General features: G+C 31.9%; 1 protein-coding gene across 1 annotated transcript; it reads left to right on the top strand.

The window, feature by feature from the left end:
• Nucleotides 1–4,779: 4,779 nt before the first annotated feature.
• Nucleotides 4,780–7,751, top strand: LOC144565776 (xylan glycosyltransferase MUCI21-like). The gene is made up of 3 exons (XM_078315598.1): nt 4,780–5,125; nt 5,515–6,377; nt 7,105–7,751. Exons 1-3 carry the CDS (start codon nt 4,897–4,899, stop codon nt 7,549–7,551), a joined length of 1,539 nt encoding a protein of 512 aa, XP_078171724.1. The 5' UTR covers nt 4,780–4,896; the 3' UTR covers nt 7,552–7,751.
• The last annotated feature ends 12,381 nt before the right edge of the window (nt 7,752–20,132 follow it).

Genomic DNA, 20,132 nt, shown 5'->3' with positions numbered 1-20,132 from the left:
TCGTCAAATCTAGTAAATTTTGTTGACATAAAAAAAAATTGTTACTTGCTATTGATTGATGAAGATATCAGTATCAACTTTTTATTATTTGTTTATAGCATAAGATAAATCTACTTGATTGAAATAAATTAAAAATATATACTTTGAGAGAGACAAATGGTGATTAAGTTATCAATCAATAGATCATGTTAAATCTCCAAAATGGAGATTAAGTTATCAATTAATTGATCAAGTTCAATTCTCTGAAGATAATTTTTTTGTAGAGAAATTATCATCTGGACCTCCAACCATGCAAAGATATTTGGGAATATAAAGTTACTTTTGCCTAACTCAAATATCTCAAAAAAAAAAGAACCTTTTACAAGTTTCAGTTTATAAAATCCATGATGATAAAAGTAAGCTATAAGATTTAAAAACCTAATATAGTCTGACCAATATCATATTTTGAAAAGTTTATTTATAATTTCCTAGTTCTTACTTTTCAACTCATATATCTTTTGTTAATATACATTTTTAAATTTTGCATAAAATAAATCTTAATAAGTTGATCAAATAAAAAGAATAAATCTTAATAAGTTAATTTTGAAAAAGCAATTTAATGAGTGTACAAAATGATCGTCAAAGCCAACTAATTATATGAAAAACATACTACAAAAAAATTGCTTTATTAAAAATAATAATTTAATATTAAAATAAATAATAAAATTAACATTTCTCGGTATAAACATTTTCAATAATAAAAATAATGAGGTTTTCAATTTCATGTTTTCTTAATAAAAAAAAATATTTCCAACAAAGAAAAGTTAAAATTTATTCGAGTAGGTACTTGGTAGCATAGTGACAAACGAATAGTTTGGGTTCAGTCCGGCGGAGTTAAAATTCATGATTCGGATATAACTCGGGAATTATTCGGCAAATTTTTTTTTTGGCATTTTTTCCATGTTTTTATCGCGAATAATTCGCGGCTTCCGTTTTATTCAGAATTCTGTTCAAAAACATTAAAAAAAAACAAATAAAATGTGAATTATTTGTGAATAATTCGCATATATTATTACCATGCTTGGTAGTGCACCGAGTTTAGGCACAACATTTCTGGTCAGATTGGCAGCTTAACTACTTTACCTTTCTATGTTGTCTTTTCCTCCATCGACCCCATCCAAAATGGCATCTATATTATATATAAATATATAATATAATAAGGAGAAAAACAGAATTCATCCCATGATAGAGACATAACCTGTTAACAGAGTTTGTTATTTCTTGTTATTTTTGCTTGTGGATGAAATCAATGGAAGCCCCTAATCCATAACCAAGCTGTATTACATTTTTTTAATATGTTTCAGGTGCAACCTCAGCAGTATCATATTTTTATAATTAGAGTAGAACTAGGGTGCTCTTAAGCTCACCAAAACTTTGGTGAGCTTAACTCTAAAACTCATCAAATCGATTTCAAATGATGAATCCGAACTGTTGAAACCCGCCTACCTTACGTGTGATACATCTACATGTGAAATTTTTAAACATTCGAATTAATTTAGTATAAAGTCAAGCGGTCAAAAAACATTCAAAAATGAATGCACTAAAATTAATTTATTAACCTTCTAATTTTGACCGCTTGACTTTATACTAAATTAATTCGAATGTTTAAAAATTTCACATGTAGATGCATCACACATAAGGTAAGCGGGTTTCAACGGTTCAGATTCATCATTTGAAATCGATTTGATGAATTTTAGAGTTAAGCTCACCAAAACTTTGGCGAGCTTAAGACCACCCTAGTTCTACTCTTATAATTATAAATAACTTAATAATTTAATTATGGATCTTACAAGGCAACCCCCAATTTCTCAACATAGTTTGTAATATATTATAGAGGTATCTCCATTGACTTTTTAATTTACTGGATAATAAAATTCTGTCAAGCAAACAGTACTACTTAGTTGTTCAATTGAATTTACTTATCATGTATGCATGTGATTTTCAGATGAGTAGGCTCGTAGTGGCCAACTCTTCGAATGATATATTTTTATTGTTTTCTTTTATTTAAAAAAATAGAAGGGTTAAGAAGACTATTTTTTTATATAGTATTTTTAAATGAAAATTATGTCAGGTACAATTAATTTAAACTATATATCTCTATTTCTCTATTTTTATATTAAGTACGTAGATGTCCTGAGCTGCCAACGGCTGTGATAAAAGATGAAATTTCAAATTGAATATCAACAATTAAATAGTTTGACTTCTTTTGATTCTATGCATATTTTTGATTTTTTTTTTTACTTATAGAAGTCTAAATTTATTAAGATACGCACTCACCGCAAGTTTATTTAGTCTGCATTCTTTTGGTCCTGATTTTGTTTCTATTTTTTAAATGTCATTTAAGAAACTTATGGATTGATTGACAATGAATTGGTCATGTCTTCATTTATTTTTATTTTTTTTATATCATATAAGAAATGTTATTTGTCATTTAACGATCTCATATAACATGATTCTATTCTCTATTTTAGATACACAAATGCATATATATCTCCCGAAGAGAGGAAGATAATCCTTATAACAATAACAAGAACCATAATATATTCAATAAAAGGTGTCATAATATAATATGATAACAACAAATAATAGAACTTATTTTGATGATATATTTTTTCTCTTGTTCCCCATCAAGTAACATAAGAAAAAATATCATGTACTAGTAAAAATAAAATTTATAGATATGTCATTAAAGAATGAGATATACAAATAGATTTACATTTGTATGAGAATATATTGGTATATTTTTTTATTGTTAAATAATTATTTTTTTCATTGATCTATTTTTTTTTATGAAAATATGTCATTTTGACTTAAATGTTAGTTCTCAGTAACTATGGTTGATATTGAACTTGAACTGCACTGCTAAAATGATGAAATTTACTACAAGTTTTATTGTTCCTTAAAGTATTTGAAATTTACAATGATCCAATTATAGTACTCTTTGATAGAATTTGATACGCAAGTAATTCTTAAGTTCAAAAATGTGTTAATAATTATCTTTTTGAAAATTTATTGACTTAATTTGAAAATTTATTGTTAAAATTACTAAATACATCCAATATCAATGAATACCCACCTTCACAATTATCTTCTACATAAATTCTACTTAAATTGAAGAGCTAGTCTTTGATCTAGTGGCAAAGGCATGATCTCTATATAAAAGATCATAAGTTCGAAATTCAAATAGAAAAAAATTCTTCATTGTAATAACAAAAATATTATATAGTTGAATGGCTTAACTTCCAATCTCTACTTAAAAAATAAAAATTTCCACTTAAATTAACATAACTTTAGTATTATTCATTTATTTAAAATCCAGAATTAAGCGTGAATACCAACCACCAAGTATACTCCAATATACGCCGCCATAACTTTTCCTAAACTTTTCCTTTGACAATTCCAAAAAAAAAAAAAAAAAAACCTTTCCTAATGGCAGCGAAAGAGGAACACTTCTAATCAATTAAATACGAATAAAAAATGTTACAGTTGATTAGCAAAAAGCAGCAAAACCGACCTAGGAAAATAACTTGTGGGGCCCATATGGAGGGAGGGGGGGGGGGGGGGGGGGGGGGGGGGGGGGGGATTTGGTGGATGTTGACGGATTTAGAGTGAAAATGATATTGATTATGAAAAAGTTTTGAAGTGAAGGTAGCAACTAGCAAATATATAAAATAAATATTGATCGAAAAGCTCAATTGCTGAAAGAAAATCAATGAATCGTATCGATAATGACAAAATAAGAGGTGAAAAGAAATTTGAAAAAAAAGGAACTAATTTTGTTTGTTCCTTTGAAGAATGAAAAATATAATAAGCCCGTTTAAGGTAACCGTTGTCATAACTAATAATAAGAGTTGATTAAAGCCTAAAGAAGAAAATAGAGCGAAAAAAAAGACGGGATACTTGCCCATAATCAAATTATTTATAAATATTAATTTATTAAACAATTTAATATTTCCGAAATAATCTCTCATTTGAAATTTAAACATATAATCTCCTACACCTACACTAAAAATAATATTTTTGTCAGTAAATCAGAAGCGGTTCTTTCTAGACTTTCTATTTTGTTGGGTATATATTTTTCCATGAGTAAGGCTTAGATGCTATGAATAGCATAAGGTCTTCTGTGTTACAGTTTTAAAAACTAATTGAAAAAATTTTAAACTTCGATCTAATTAGCTTAGTAAATTAATTATAATGGTATATAATGAACTTGTAGAATGTCAATTTTTACTATTTTTAGAAATTTATTATTTTTATGATTTATGAAGAATGATAAAAAATATAAAAAAATTGTCAATGTTTTGGATCATTTTTTTGCCATCTTTCATAAATCATAAAATATAGTAAAAACTTTCAAAAATAATAAAAAATACTATTTTAGATCAAAGTTTGAAATTTATACAATTAATTTTTAAGACCATAGAACGGTAACCTTATACAATCCACAGTATCTAAGTATAACTCTTTCTCTATATAGTATATTTTTTTAATATATAATAATAATATCTTAGTAATCTAGTATGCACTTTTATCCCACCTTAAACATAATTAATAATTAATACAAGATTAACCAAAAGACAGAAAACAAAAAGAAAACTCCATTGCTTATTTGCTCATGACCCACCTCCAGCCTGGCAAGTCACCTCCCATTCTCTCCTCATTATTACCACTAACCATTCTTTGTTTATTTCTGCTTCTCACTAATCTCCCTCTCCCTTTTATACTCTGTTCAACCCCAATTCCTTCTACTATCCCAATCTCTCTCTCTCTCTCTCTCTCTCTCTCATGTTTTTGTCATAACTTAGTCATAGTGTACCAGAAAGAATACCAGTATCAGAATCAGAATCAGAATCAGAAATGGCTCAGAAGGAGAAACAGCAGCCACAGCAGCACCGGCGCATATACGTATTACAGCTGCGCAAAGCGGACACTATACGCTGCGTAAAAGAGCCCGATCACCTCATGTGTTATTACGACTATGCTGCTGGTCGTGTCAACAGGTCGAAGCACCACCATCCCCTTCGCCGCCTCTTCTTCCTCCTCTCCTCTCTCTGCTTCTCCCTCTTGTTTCTCTCTCTTCTCTTCTGTAAGTGCACATCCTACTAAGTATTTCATTTATCTATGTATGTTCCTTTTTCTTGTGTGAATATATATATATTTTTTTTGCTTTAAAGAAAAATCTGATCAACCAATAATAATTGCTCTGCTTTTTGTAGATAAATCGCCTGTTTGGTTTTTTCAGAATTTTTCCTAGAACCAACTTTTCTATTATATCTTTCCTAGTTTAGTTATGCATGCACCCATTTTGAAATAAAAGAAGAGATTTATAATTATTGAAAGCCAGTTGATCATATCTGTCTTTTCCCTTGTTACAGTGATTTGGTTGTTTATGAATGAAAAACATGCATAAAACAATTTAATTTGTACTCAATTACCCAGTAAAGTCTAATTCTTTCTCTGATCATTATTTTTCAGACTCTTTAGGAACAGAGCAAATTCTACAAGTAGAGAGAAATCTACAAGCTGTGTCAAAACCACCTTGCTCATCCATGGGGAACAACTCGTTCTGTTGTGATCGTACATCTTTCCGCACTGACATATGCTTCATGCGAGGAGATGTACGGACAAATTCACCCTCCAAGTCAATCCTCCTCGCCTCTTCTCCGGCAACACCAAACATCACAGAGGAGAAAATCAGACCTTACACTAGGAAATGGGAAACAAATGTTATGTCGACAATTGACGAGCTCAGGCTCAGACAAGTCACTGACAGTGGGTCCCACAAATGCGATGTCACCCACGACGTACCGGCCGTTATCTTCTCTACCGGAGGTTATACCGGTAATGTTTACCACGAGTTCAACGATGGTATAATACCTCTATACATCACCTCACAACACTTCAATAGGAAGGTGGTATTTCTCATATTAGAGTACCATCCATGGTGGATGACAAAGTACGGCGATGTCGTATCCTGTCTCTCGAAATACAAGCCTATTGATTTCACAAATGATAAGAGAACTCATTGTTTCAAGGAAGTGATTGCGGGATTGAGAATACACGACGAGTTGAATGTCGATCCGAAGAAAATGATCAGAGGTAAATCTATTAGGGATTTCAGGAGGATGCTTGATGATGCATACAGGGGGAGAATTAATTATATTGAAAGAGTAGACGGAAGAAGAAGTTTGGTACCGGTGCAGAGTTTGCGATTGAGTTCGAATCGTGAGGTTTACCGGCCCAAACTGGTAATACTGTCAAGGAGCGGCGTGTCGAGAATGATTGAGAACGAGGCCGAGCTGGTGTTGCTGGCCAAGAAAATTGGATTTCAGGTTCAGGTAAAAAATATTCAATTTTTGAAATTTTCATTGTGCATATTAAATATGGAAAATAATTGTGTATAAATTGAAGCTACTATATACAGTATATATACAAGTACAAAATCAATGTGATCAATTGTTTAGTTGTAGTGATTAAATATTAGTTATGGGTTGTTATGGGTTGTTACTGGTTTAGTTGTTTAGGTGTGCAAGTTCAACCAGAAAAAGGTAACAACCACTTAATTAAAGTAACAGAACACCGGTTCTTCAATGAAAGAAGAAATTGCAACCTAAATGATAAACTTTATTTTGGTACTGAATTTGAATTGGTTGCATTTCTCCAATCTCGGAGTCATATTAAATTATTCCAAATTGAAAGTACCAAATAGGCACTAAACTAATTAGATCAATTGGAGTTCAAAGTTTTTATATTGATAGCTACAAATTTTATATGGGTTTACAGTTCTAGACAAATGTAAATTTGTGCACATATATATTTCTTATTTATAAATTGTTTGAGCAAGTACCTTACTTCAAAGAGAAATGTCACATCAGCTCTAAATTTGTTGGAGTGTAGTCCAATCATTTGCAAAATAGTTGGTACACTTTTTAAGAAATTATACAAGCTTTTACGCATTTAAAAAGTTTAAACCAAACATTCCTCCATGGCAAGAAACAAGAAAAAATAATTAATTTCATCAGTATATACATATCTAACTTGTGCATATGTAATGCATCATTTCAGGTACTAAAGCCAGATAGAACAACAGAGCTATGCAAAATATACAGAGAATTAAATTACAGTGATGCTATGATTGGAGTGCATGGTGCAGCCATGACACATTTTTTGTTTATGAGACCAGGGAAGGTTTTCATGCAAATAATACCGCTCGGTACCGATTGGGCGGCCGAGACGTACTACGGCCAACCGGCTACAAAACTAGGACTATTGTACATGCCATATAAGATCCTAGCCAAAGAGAGCTCACTGTATAGACAATATCCAAAGGGGGACCCAGTTCTGACAGACCCAGAAAGTGTTGGTAAAAGGGGTTGGGAGGTAACCAAAAGGGTGTACTTGGATAGGCAAAATGTGAGGTTGGATTTGGGAAGGTTTAGAAAGAGGCTGGTAAAAGCTCATGGTTACTTGGTTTCTAAGAAGAAGAATCAAAATGTGCATTCAAGGAATTGAGGTGAGAATGAGGCTAGGTCAATGATTGTGGTTGTCTAGTTAGTAACTTAGAGAAATTATTTGTGCATGTTTATCTCTGACAAAAGAAAGATTTTGTAATTGAATTGTTTTAGATATAGAGTATAGTAGTATACTTGGTGGCCATGTGAGGGGTGACAATTTGTGTAAATAATAAAGAAAAAAGAAGATTGTTTGGTTAATTGACTTTTTAGTTTGGTTTTAGTTTAATGCATATTCTTTTCCTTTTAATTTTACAATTTAATATTATAAAAAATGAAAAAAAAATGCTCATGCAAGTAAATTTAATTGAAATTAATTTAACATTTGAAATAATCTGATTATCCATAACTAATATGTTGAGAATTAATATTTTGTCTAATAACTTATGTAATGTCTTCCTTTGATAAGTCATATTTTTGGAACCCAATTTAAAAATTCTTTATGAATATTTGAAGCTCAAAAAAATAATTCCATTTGTATTTACAAAAAAAAAACAGTGACATGTTGTTGCTCCTTGAATATTTTAGAAGAATTCAGGTATATATAATTATCATAGAAAATTGAACTTTCCTAGGATGAATTGAATTGAATTGAATTGAATTGAATTGCAGAGATGGTTCCCTAGTCGTTATCATTTGGTTATCATCAGTGTCAGTGCCTTTTCTTAACTAATAATTGATTTTGGTGTCTAGAGATTAGTTAAGGTCCTCTTAACTTTAATTATATGGTTGAACAATTGAGTTAGATCTTAAGTTGATGTCTTCATTTGAATCATTTCAAGTTAGGAAATTAGAAAAAAAAGTGATGATAAAAAAGTTGCAAATTGTATAAACAACTTGTTTATAATAACTTGAGTTAATTTTTTTGTAATTTTATCAAACCTTAACACGCTAGATTAAATTTGTTTTTAAGCCTAATTTAATTTGACAGCAAAGTGTAATTGCTTTTTGTTTTTTTAATATTCTAATGAATTGACTATTCAAATCTCTTTGCTAATAATATCTATTAATCAAGATATGGTAATAAATGCACACTAGTTCTCCTTAAATCCGAATCTGTTGTAATTCCGAGAGAAATTACAAGATACTAAAATTCCGATATCAATTATTCAAACTTTTTTGTGCACGGATCTCAAAAAAATTCTCAGAAAAGTAACATTTCATGCGTGCATCTCGAGGAAGACCAACGGTTGGGATTAGAATTACATAGTCTTATAATTCGCCGAAAATTAAAACAGATTTATTTTCCCATTTAAGGTGAATCAGAATATGCTTTGGATCAATGGACAAAATTAGTATAACATGAAAAATTTCCTTTAATTTTCGCAATTAACAAATTCTAGGCCATGAAAGAGGAGGTAGCACAATTGGCTAGAAAAATGTTATAGAGTTGTTATACCCAAAGATCGAGAGTTCGATTCTCCCTCATAAATCTTGGTAGCTACTACTAGGGGTGGCAACGAACCGAACCGAACCGAACCGAACCGAACCGAACTTACCTTAGGTTTAAGTTTGGTTTGAATTAATTTTGAACCAAACCTGGTTTGATTCGTTTCGAACTGAACCCATTTCGAATCGAATTAATTGCGAACTACACATTTTTCGAATCGAACCCGAATCGAATCACGAACTAAATTATTTTTTAGCAGCCCTAGTTATACCGGTAGTTTATACATTAATTTTTTCTCGCGGGACAAAATTCACATGACTTCCTTTTACCGGTATGAACTATAAAATAAGTGTTTTTAAGTTAAAAAATTGTTCATAAAATCTGTATTGGTAGCAAATCTACCCGACTAAGTTTTTTTTGCCAGCCCTAGCTACTACTAAGTTTTAAAAAAAAAAAAAAAACAAATTCTAGGCCATGTGCAAATCTACCCGACTGCGGCAGATTATTTGTGATTGGGTTAATGTAGAAATCTGTGTTGCCTCTTGATCAAACTCGGTTCCAATACGATAATTGTTCGCTACACAGACAGTTGTATTGTTGATGAGTCATGTTGTTGTTATATCAGAATTGAAAAAAAAATGAATAAAAGCGGGAGGCCACGAGGCGGATCGAACGGCTCGAGAATCTTGCTGTCGTCCAGTACTGTAGATCTAACGGTTGATGTACAGTCCAGCTCTCCAGCTAATCACACATGGCTGTCTATGATAAGTTGGGCTGCGCATGGGGCCCTCCATATGTGCAGGTTTCTTTTGTTGTTTTCACAGCTATACCTTTTGCAAAATGTATAAGGGAAAGGCTAAGGTGCTATGGGTTGCAGAGCGACCTACGGTGTTACGCTTAATATTTAAGTTTTTAAAATTTAAACGGTCGATCCGAATGTTTATGTTGTTCTTCATATTAATATGTGTTTGGATACCAAATTTTACATTTTTTGAATATTTTTTACTATTTTTTTAGATAGGTAGAAAATCAAATATCCGAAGGTGCATCATTTTTTAGATTGAATCTTATTTAGCGTTGTGTGCATCCGACCCGTCGAAATTTTTATTTATAGCATAAAAAGAAAAACTAGAACACCCTCGTTTCTGAAGAATTTCAGATTTACTTAGACTGTAGAGCCAATCTATAGATTCAAATACTAAAATCCCCCCACACACAATTTGCGGCTCCAACTATTTTTTTTTAAAAGAACATTTATTAATAAAAAAAGACAAAAAAAAAACTTTGATTTACGTGACATCTCAAACTTAATTTCTACAGCCTCAAATTTTTTATTTCTCAAACTTTGAGATATCTCAGAGGACGCAAATTCCAAAAAAAAAAATAATAAATAAAAAGTTATGGTACAAACCCTACCCAAAAAAAAAGTAAAAACTTGGTGCTACAGATTGATTCTGCGGATCTAAATCTAAGACCGCAGATATTATCTGTGCAGGCTTCATTAATTAAAGCTGCATGTTGACTTTGCGGTCTGGTTATTTCTGAAATTCTCACAAATTTAGAATGTTATTTTTTTATGCTATAAATAAAAATTTCGGCCCGACCCGATGAAAACCGAAGTTTTTAGAATGCTCAAATTTGGATGCATGCCTCGGTCTCTTGAGTTTTGCTTAAAAATTGAAACACACGAAATGCAAGCTAATAGCAAAGAAGCAAGTTATCCACCATGCATACTTTGCTTCAGAGTTATTAATTAATGCAAAACAAATTAAAGCACTACGGCATTACCAAAGCATTCCGGTTTAATTAATTAAACTGTCAAGTGTCAACGGTACATTATGAGTCAAATCATAAATAATTTATCTGTTGAGATTAATTATTGTCTATTTATATCTATATTAAAAATAAAAAACTTTAATGAAATTATTATTTATGATTACTTAATATCTTATAGCATCTCCATTAATGTTATTACTGGAGTTTCTAATATAAGGTGATAGTTTTTATTTAGATTTCAGGAATGTGAGAGAATTTCTTATTTAGAAACTATGCAAAAAATTTCTTATTAAAAAATTGTTTATAAACTCCACGTTGATCAAATAATTGGCTCAAATTATTTTTTCTTTTTAATTTATTGCTAATTTGGCTTAATTTATTGCTGAAGCGGCTTAATAGAAACTCTAAAATTAATTTTAGGAATGTGAACGTTTAGAAACTCTAAAGGCTTTATTTTCTAAAAAGTGGTTAATAGTTATTTAGAAGCACATTTGAGTTGCTGTAATACTAAATGTTATTTGGGTTTTTGGTAGGGGTGAAAACGGAGCCGGATTATCCGGCGGATATCCGCTCCGTATCCGGATATAATCCGAATCCGGATAATCCGGATTCGGATAATTCCCGGATACGGATTCGGATAATTTTCGGAAATCCATAAAAGATCCGGATACGGATACGGATACGGATACGGATTCGGAGTCCTAAACGGAGCGGATATCCGGATTATCCGGATTCGGATAATTTGGCCAAACCCATATAAAAGAGAAATAAATATTTGCTATAGGTGGGATTTGAACCCATGTCCTCCCATCTCAATGCCTTAAGACCAAGCTTCAAACCACTACACCACAACATCTTTTGTTACCATACACTTATTTGATATATATATATTATATGAATAGATTATCTTTCATCTCTTATAAGTTCATTAATATTTATATTTAATGTTTTAATTAATATTTGTATTTTAGAAGTTCATATATCTTAATTATCCGACCATTATTCGTTTTATATCCGTATTCGAATCCGTATCCGTGGACTATCCGTTCCGTATCCGTATCCGTTTAAGGCGGATTTGGTTTTGAATTTTGATATCCGTTTACTATCCGTATCCGTATCCGTATCCGCTCATTATCCGACAGATGCGGATATGGTATTAGCATTATCCGCTCCGTATCCGCTCCGTTTTCACCCCTAGTTTTTGGGGGTTGCATATTGATTTGGAGGCCCTGGTATTTTTCAAAATTCCCACAAAACATAATTTTTTTTAATATGGTATAAATAAAATTTTCGGAACTAGACAGGAAAAAACTTGTAAAGTATATCTGATTGCTTCAGGAACCCATATTACATAATAAGGGTTAATAAATCTTTAATTATTCTTTTATTTGTTAAGCCACCTTTACTGTGCTCTCATTCATCCGGTTTTTTTTTTTCATCACTTATTTTGATTAGTTGTCTTTTTTACAATTTTTCTCTTTCCTCATTAAAAAAATATGAGCTTGATATTAGTTAAAATGTAATGTAATTTTCTAAAGCAATACAATTCTGTTTGTAATTCTTTGCACTAATTATATATTATGGATCGGAAGCAGATCACCTGCCCCCCGGGGTGCAGGAAAATCCTGCTCCCTCAGTCACTGCGGGGTGGGGCCGGGTTTATGATTTAGAGGTTTAGGATTTAGGGTTTGGGGTTTAGGGGGTCCACCAATAGTGACTCTAGGGGCAAGAAATTCCTGCCCCCAGGGGGGCAGACGATTCAATCCCTCTAATCATGTTGTTTTTCGATATAAACATCTTTAATGCTATCAAAGAACTTTATTTGTGCCCCAAGTTTACTGCATTATAAAAACAAGAGGAGGGCATAAATGCCCCATTGCTTCGTGTCCCAATTGTACCTCAATATTTTTATCTGCGATTTAAAATTTAAATAAAAGATCCGAACCGCTCAATATGATATCACTTTAAAATATTCTTATAGATCAAATTTTACATTTTTTTGGAAAATATTTACTAATTTTTAAAATAGGCACAAAATCAATATTTTTCAAGAAATTGTGGACCATCGAAAACGGTGATTTTGTACCTATCTTAAAAAAATAGTAAAAAGATCCCAAAAAATGTAAAATTTGATCTCGAAGCACATTTTAACGTGAATATCATGTTGATCTTTTCAGATTTTTGTTTGAACTTTAAAATAGAAGATAAAGATATTGTGTACGATTGGGGCATGAAGTAATGAGGTATATGTATTTTATAAAATTTATCTTTTTTTTTTTCAGAGCTTAAGGGAGAAGAATATTCCTGATAGGCAGTAGATTCTATTTCTAAATTAACTTGCTTATTCAATTTGAACTTGGATTAGCTTGTACTTGTAGTGGTGGTATTCATCCTGATTTTTTTTTTAATCTTTTAATGCTACAATCAATCTGGCAAATCACATGAAAAGAAGATATTCTGGGATCTTGGATCCTCTCCAACGCTATGGAGTTTCATGAAAGTTGAAAGTTAATCATGATTTTAATGGAAATAGCAGGTTTAGTGCAGTGGAACAAACTCTCATCTCTTTTTTAAGAGATGAATGTTCAATTCTAAAAAAAAAACATCTAAAAGTGCTGGAATGTATGAAAATCTTTTAATAAAAAAATCACGATTTAATTTAGCACCATGATTCTTTGAAAAATATATATTTTGGAATAACAAGAACCTGTTATTTTGACTTCGCTAAAAAAATATTTATTGAAGAAAAGATGGAATTAGAAATAGAATGATTTCTAAGAATAAGATTGGAGAACAACATCACTACATAAGAATTTATGTATAATAATACAAAAAATATCATTGTTAAAAAATTGCATTACAACTTGGACACAAGGAGAGTAAAATAAAATCTTATAGATCTTTCGGTCAAGAGATAAAAAGAGAAAAAAATAAAATAAAAAACGATTAGTATTGAACTTGATATGGCATGGCATGAATAAGAAGTTTTAAAATTTAACAATTTTAAAGTATGGATTGGAGAGGATCCTGGAAGGTGAAATCTTCATTAGTACAAGCGCTCATGTTGTGGCAAAAAAATAAATCTTATATTGCATGGTACTGCTGGCTCTGGCTGCATGCAACAGCTGTCTAAAATGCATCACATACCTTCCCTTTAGCCAAGCTAGCTTTTGTTGACTATTTTGCACGTGAAAGATTTATTTTTTTATCTATATTTTTCATTATTTGTTTTCGGATAATTAATTATCAGTTCAAATGTCAACCTTGTTGTGCGATGCTATATATGTGTGGCCAATGACAGCAAATTTCTTGCATGTTAAGCAAGACGATGTTGCAAAAATATGGCGCCATTGTGCTGAATTAAAATTGAGAAAAGGAAAGGGAAAATTTGGTTAAAAGCAAGTTTGAGAAATGATACAACATGCTTTATACGAAAGTTACAACTTACAAGGACTATCTGACATTCGATCTGACCATATAAAATTAGAAGAGGATGCCGTGTTTATACATAACCAAACGTTAATTTGGATATATGTATTTCTCAAGATCTAAAGCCCCCATCCTATAAATCAGAAAATTATATTTCTCAAGATCTATTTTTTTTTTCGAAAATAAATAGGCCCCCCTAATTAAATTAATATCGCACTACTAATTATTCCATTACCTCCAATTCTATTTTTTTTTTATTATATATCCTCTTTCTTAAATGCAAAAATGTCTCACATTAACGGTTAGATTGTAGTGTATATTACCAATATTAATTAACTTTTCAAAAGAGTTAAAAACATATATTTTTCTAAATTGTGGTGTGTTTTATTGATTTTACACTCAAACATATAGAATATGACAGTTTCTGCAAGAGTAAAAGTGTTTTTTGCCGACGGTATCGTCGCTGATACTACTGTCGGTAATATTGATACGTTAAAAAATAACACGTTTCTGTTGGGATACCCTCGGCAATAGTATTTTCTTATCCTCGCAGATACTGTTGATCCATTCTTGTATATATAGTTATTTTGTGCATTTTAATTTCCTCCCAACTAGAAAATCCAAATACCTTAAAACTAATTAGTCTATATATATCATGCATGATAAACAAAATTTCGGTTGAGGTTAGGTTAGGTCAGGTTATATATCTCTCTGTCTTAGACAATTCGATATTATGAAAGGAGACATGAAAAAAGGAAAAGGAAAAGGAAAAGAAAGATGATAAGATTATTCTACCATACTCATCCAGACACATCCCCAAAATGTCTAAATAAACATTTAGTTGGCTCAGCTTTCTACTCAATCATACCCCTTTTCTTGTTGATTAATTAAGTTCAAGTCTATCCACATCAACTTTCTCAATTGAAAGTGACTTTGCATGTACACTGACTCAACCGGTCAACAAGCAGAGAGAACCCAGCTATGCCTGGTTCTTTCATTTCTTTTGCCATTTGATTTAACCACACAGTACCCAAACAGTTGTGTGCTCATCACATTCCACCTAATTAAACATAAATTAATGAACCCAACCTGGACTAGACCAACGAATTTCCTATCTGGCCGAAACTTTTATTTATACCATATCCAAAAGAGAAAAAAAAAAAAACACACTATGTTTTGGGGTGATTTTGGAAAATGCTAGAGTCTCTAAGTCAATCTACGGCTTTATTTTTTGGGACCGTAGATTGGGTTGGCGGCTCCCAAAAACAAAAAAAATGCACTGTAATATTTATCGGCGGCCATCAAAAAATAAAAAATGCACTGTGATATTAAATATATTTAGGTTTTTGAGGCTTTAAACTAATATGCACTCTCCAAGAATAGAACTGCATATTGAACTGGAAGTTTTGGTATTTTTCGAAATCCTCATAATTTGAGGTATTTTGGTTTATTTATTTTTCAAATATGGTATAAATAAAAATTTCGGCCTATCTGGTCCCTGCAGCTGGATGTTGAGAATTAATGCAATATATACTGAACTTTTTGCTATTAATTTGGTCAAATTAGGGGTCCTTATCCAAGAATCACACACCTTTTCATGAGAAGTGTGTGTGTGTGTGTGTGGGGGGGGGGGGGGGGGGGGGGGGGGTTGCGATCGGAGCCATCGAAACATCATCAAGATTCGTGGACGATCCGCACAAATTGTCCGTGTAAATTTTAATATGAGTCGGACAATTCTGATCTGATATTGGTTCAAATTTGATCTGATACCCATTCTATTGCCCTCAATTCCTTTCATGGTTTATATTATATTGTTTGGACTTGAGATTTTATAATTTATTTTCTAAACACTAATTATAATTAACTCTCTGTTAGTGTTAACTATATACCAGTAAAAACTAGCTAGAAAGCAAGAATTTAGTAAATGCACGATGATTAATTAGTAATCACCAATTAAGCAGTCTTTTCTCAAAAAATAATCACAATGCAGCCAGTTTTTTATTGTTTTTTATTTATTCTATTTTATTGAATTCATGGTCGTACACTGTCTTCGGCTCAGGGACGAAACAAAAAAAAAAAATGATTGAAAGAGATAAAACATAAAATGTCTAATATGTAGTATGTTGAATTTAAACTCAGAATTCCACAACTACAAATAAAAATTCCAACTATTAAGCTAAATACACATTTATTATTTTATAAAAAAAAGTTAAATTATATAATTAAAAAATTAAATTTTAGTATACGCAATTAAAATTTTAAAATTACAAAAAAGACTAAGCACTCATGTGATTAGTTAATTGTAGATTCGCACAGGGGCGGAGGGATGTAAATTGAATGAGGTCAATTGACCCCCACTTTTTTTTTTTTTTTTTTTGTTTATATATGATTTTTTTATACAATCTAGAGTAAAATGTCAAGTTATTGTACAAGACTTCCATTCTTAACATGGAAATTCTATATGATTCAAATTTAATCTCTATATAGTTTAAAAATCTGGCTCCGTCTCTGTTCGCATGCTTCAGCTCTCCAGATACAATCCAACTTTGCTGGAATTTTATCTTTCTTTCCAGTCCAGTTGTATAAAATTTAAGGTCAACTAGTAATAATTTATTAGATTGACTTGTATAAAATTTTAGGTTAAAATTTTATGAACACAATATGATGTGAAAATTATGAACATTAACACACACACACACATCATTCCAAGTGTTTTTTTTATTAAAACAAACATAATTACAACTTAATTAATATAAAATGGTGTTTAGGATGAATTAATGGTGATTAATGTTGGTTGTTGATGAGCACTGAATTGGGGACAGATCTAGACTCCAGTTGTTATGATCAGATAACATCGAATAATCGAAGACCAATAAATGCAATTATTATAATGAGTTTCTCTTTATTCCCCCACCCTTACATTTTGATGTGCAATCTGATCTACTTTCCATTTACCTAATGAGCGTTCAACATATACTTTAAATTCGTGGGACACTTGTAACCTAGTGATATTGACATAGCTACTAACATTTTTCACCAAAATAATTATATAAAAGCTTTGTATAAAGCAAGAAATTAATTGCCCCTTAAAAATACAATCTAATTGATAATCTGATACAACGTATATTATTATACAACATATGTAGTCAGGAGCTAGACTCAAATGGAGCCGAAATTTTTATTTATAGCATAAAAAAAAAAAAACAAATCACTACTGTTTGGTCAGAATTTGAGAATTACTTAGGCCGCACAAGCGATCTGTGGCCTCAAATACCGGGGTCCGCACATGCGTTCTGCGGTTCCAGACTGGGGTCCGCAGATCACTCCCCAATTTGTTTTTTAACAGAAAATTAATTAATAAGAAATTGATTTCTGTGGTACATTGCATTGTTTCGATTTCTGTGCCACAAAAACATTGTATCTAAAAAAAATAAGGAAAAGTTGGGGCTGCAGAGGTGATCTGTGGACTCCAGTCTGGGGTTGCAGAACGTTTGTGCGGATCTCAGTATTTGAGGCTGCAGATCGCCTGTGCGGTGTGGGTATTTCTTGAATTTTCTCAAAATCAGGGTGATTTGATTTTTTTTTATGCTATAAATAAAAATTTCGGCAAATGGAGCCAGAGAGATAACTGTTTTTCTAAATTTTAATTTTTTATTGGAATTTATAGGTCCGGATCAACTTTGTCTCCTCTGAAATTTTATTTGCCTTCCTCTAAATTTTTTTAATTTGTAATTATTGTTAATTTAGAGTAAAATTAGGATAAATTTCTTGAATACTGATTGGTAAGTATGATTAGAAATTATATTATTGAAAATTAGAAGTTAGAGTATTGTTTTTTTTATCTAATACCTGATTAGCTGATGAATTTAAACATGATTAGTCATTTAAATCCGATTCACTATTTTTTATCTCCTTCTCCGACAAAATTCCTAGATCCGTCCCTGCATGTAGCTGCTTATGACCTGAGCCGTTCAATGTGAGAAGAAGCATTAATCCTTCCATTTTGATCACACGGCTAGAAGGGATTTTGATCCGAGCAATTGATTTCAGCTGATTGGATGTATATTTTGACCTCTATGAAAGCCATGTGTGATATGTTGGTGTTGTTGAGTCAGTGTGGTCCCTTCTCCGCCTTTTCTTTTTCTTGTTTGTCTTTCCTTTTTATTGGGTTTTAAAACAAAGATCCGGTAGGCATCACAGTAACAAAAGAAAAGTTCGGATTCAGTTCGGCGATTTCAAAAATTTGTGATTTGGATATAATTCGGGTATAATTCGGAAATAATTCAGTACAATAAGTAAGCAAAAAAAAAATCTCCAATGAAACCCCAGCAAAAAATAAAAAATAATTCAAAAAATATTCTTAAAAAAAACATTTTGACGTTTTTTTTCGCGAATAATATGTGACTCGCATTTTATACAGAGTTCGGTTTGAAAACGTCAAAAAAAAAATTTATACGCAAATTATATCGGAATCATGTCACTATACTAGGCATCCATTCTCCACTTACCGCACAAAAAGGATTTGTATGGCTACATAGTACCTGCGCCGATGTAAAGTTCAATCAATTGTTTTCGTAATGTCCATCTCCTTTTCTGAACGAGTTCACTAGACAGGTTTGGATAAGCATGTTTCATCTTTGAAATTGGAACAACATGATTAGCATCGATTTATGACATGAAATTAAATGTCAAAAAACATAACAAATGAATTTCATGAGCTAATTAATGGCAGCTTTTAATCGTTATGCAAATATGCATAGATTTTCGGTTTTATTAGGGGTGACAAAAAAAGCTCGTAGCACGTGGTTCGATTGTGATTCGCATTTGACTCGTTTCTTATTGGATCGAGCTATTAACGAACCAGTTTGCCACTTGTTCAGTCCAAAATTAACGATTTTTAAGATGGAGTCTAGTTTGCTTGCCAGCTCGCAAGCTAGTCTGGCTAGGTATTAATTTGTGAATTTGTATAAATGTGTGTGTATTTTATACTGTTGAGCTCGGTCCAACTCGGTCAAAAAAGTTTGTAGAATTTTTTTTTTTATAACAAAATCCAGTCAGATCCAACGAGCCAGCTCAGTTCAGCTAGTAACGATTTCAAGCTGAGGTTTCAACTTAGATCTCTAAAGTCACATCGCTCGTGACTTGAATGAGTCAACTTGTGATGAGTTCAAGTTAAACCCAGCTCATTGCCACTCTAGGTTTAATTAGTGTAATAAAATACGGTCTATGCGGTCGCATATGCTTTTGCAGTTGATTTCCGCGTAGAAAATCAATATGCGGTTTGCATATACAACCACTCAAATATTTATATTTATTAATTAAAAATTCAAAATATAAAAAAGATCCGATATGCAGTCCAATAGTGAAATTTTCTCTAGTCCATAGGATTTCTTTTATAGGCTCTGAAAAGTCTTCTTTCTTTTGATTTTTTAGAGTTGGGACTGAAGATGAGCAAGTAAACTGGACGGATGCTATTAGGGTGTGCTCCAATTGGGGGGAACGGAGGGGAGGGTGAGGGATTTTTGCACGTTAACCTGCTCCAGAAATTAATATCGGAAGGAAAGGAAAGACAGAGCGGGTGGATAGTTTACTCCTCAGGGCCAAAAAACGTCACCCCCAAATCGGGGTGTAGCCAAAGGGAAAACGGGCCCACCAGCAAAATTGACCAACTTTGCCCTCTTTCCGCCTCTGAAGCTTTTTACTGTCTGAAACCAACTAGAGGGCAAACTAGTAATTATAAATAAAATATAAATAAAGTTAAAAAATAACAGCTAACCTCTCCCCTTCCTCCGTGAACTTTATTGGAGCAAGTAACTTACTAAAAAATCCCCGCCCTTTCCAGCCCTCCCCTCCCCTCCCCTCCCCTCCCCTTCCTCTCTTCTATAATTACTGGAGCACAGTCTAAGAGATTTCAGCTTTTACATTATTTTATTATTAATTTAAAGCAAACAGATTTCACGTAAATAGCTCTAGGATTGTGTAATTTT

Source organism: Carex rostrata, chromosome 14 (assembly GCF_964058835.1).
Source record: "Carex rostrata chromosome 14, lpCarRost1.2, whole genome shotgun sequence".
NCBI classification, from domain to species: Eukaryota; Viridiplantae; Streptophyta; class Magnoliopsida; order Poales; family Cyperaceae; genus Carex; species Carex rostrata.
This window is presented reverse-complemented; position numbering and strand designations above follow the sequence as displayed.

Coding starts and splice junctions, on each gene's coding strand:
- LOC144565776 (XM_078315598.1), top strand. CDS start 4,897: ATGGCTCAGAAGGAGAAACAGCAGCCACAGCAGCACCGGCGCATATAC. Junction 5,126..5,514: donor GTTTCTCTCTCTTCTCTTCT/GTAAGTGCACAT, acceptor ATTATTTTTCAG/ACTCTTTAGGAACAGAGCAA. Junction 6,378..7,104: donor AAATTGGATTTCAGGTTCAG/GTAAAAAATATT, acceptor GCATCATTTCAG/GTACTAAAGCCAGATAGAAC.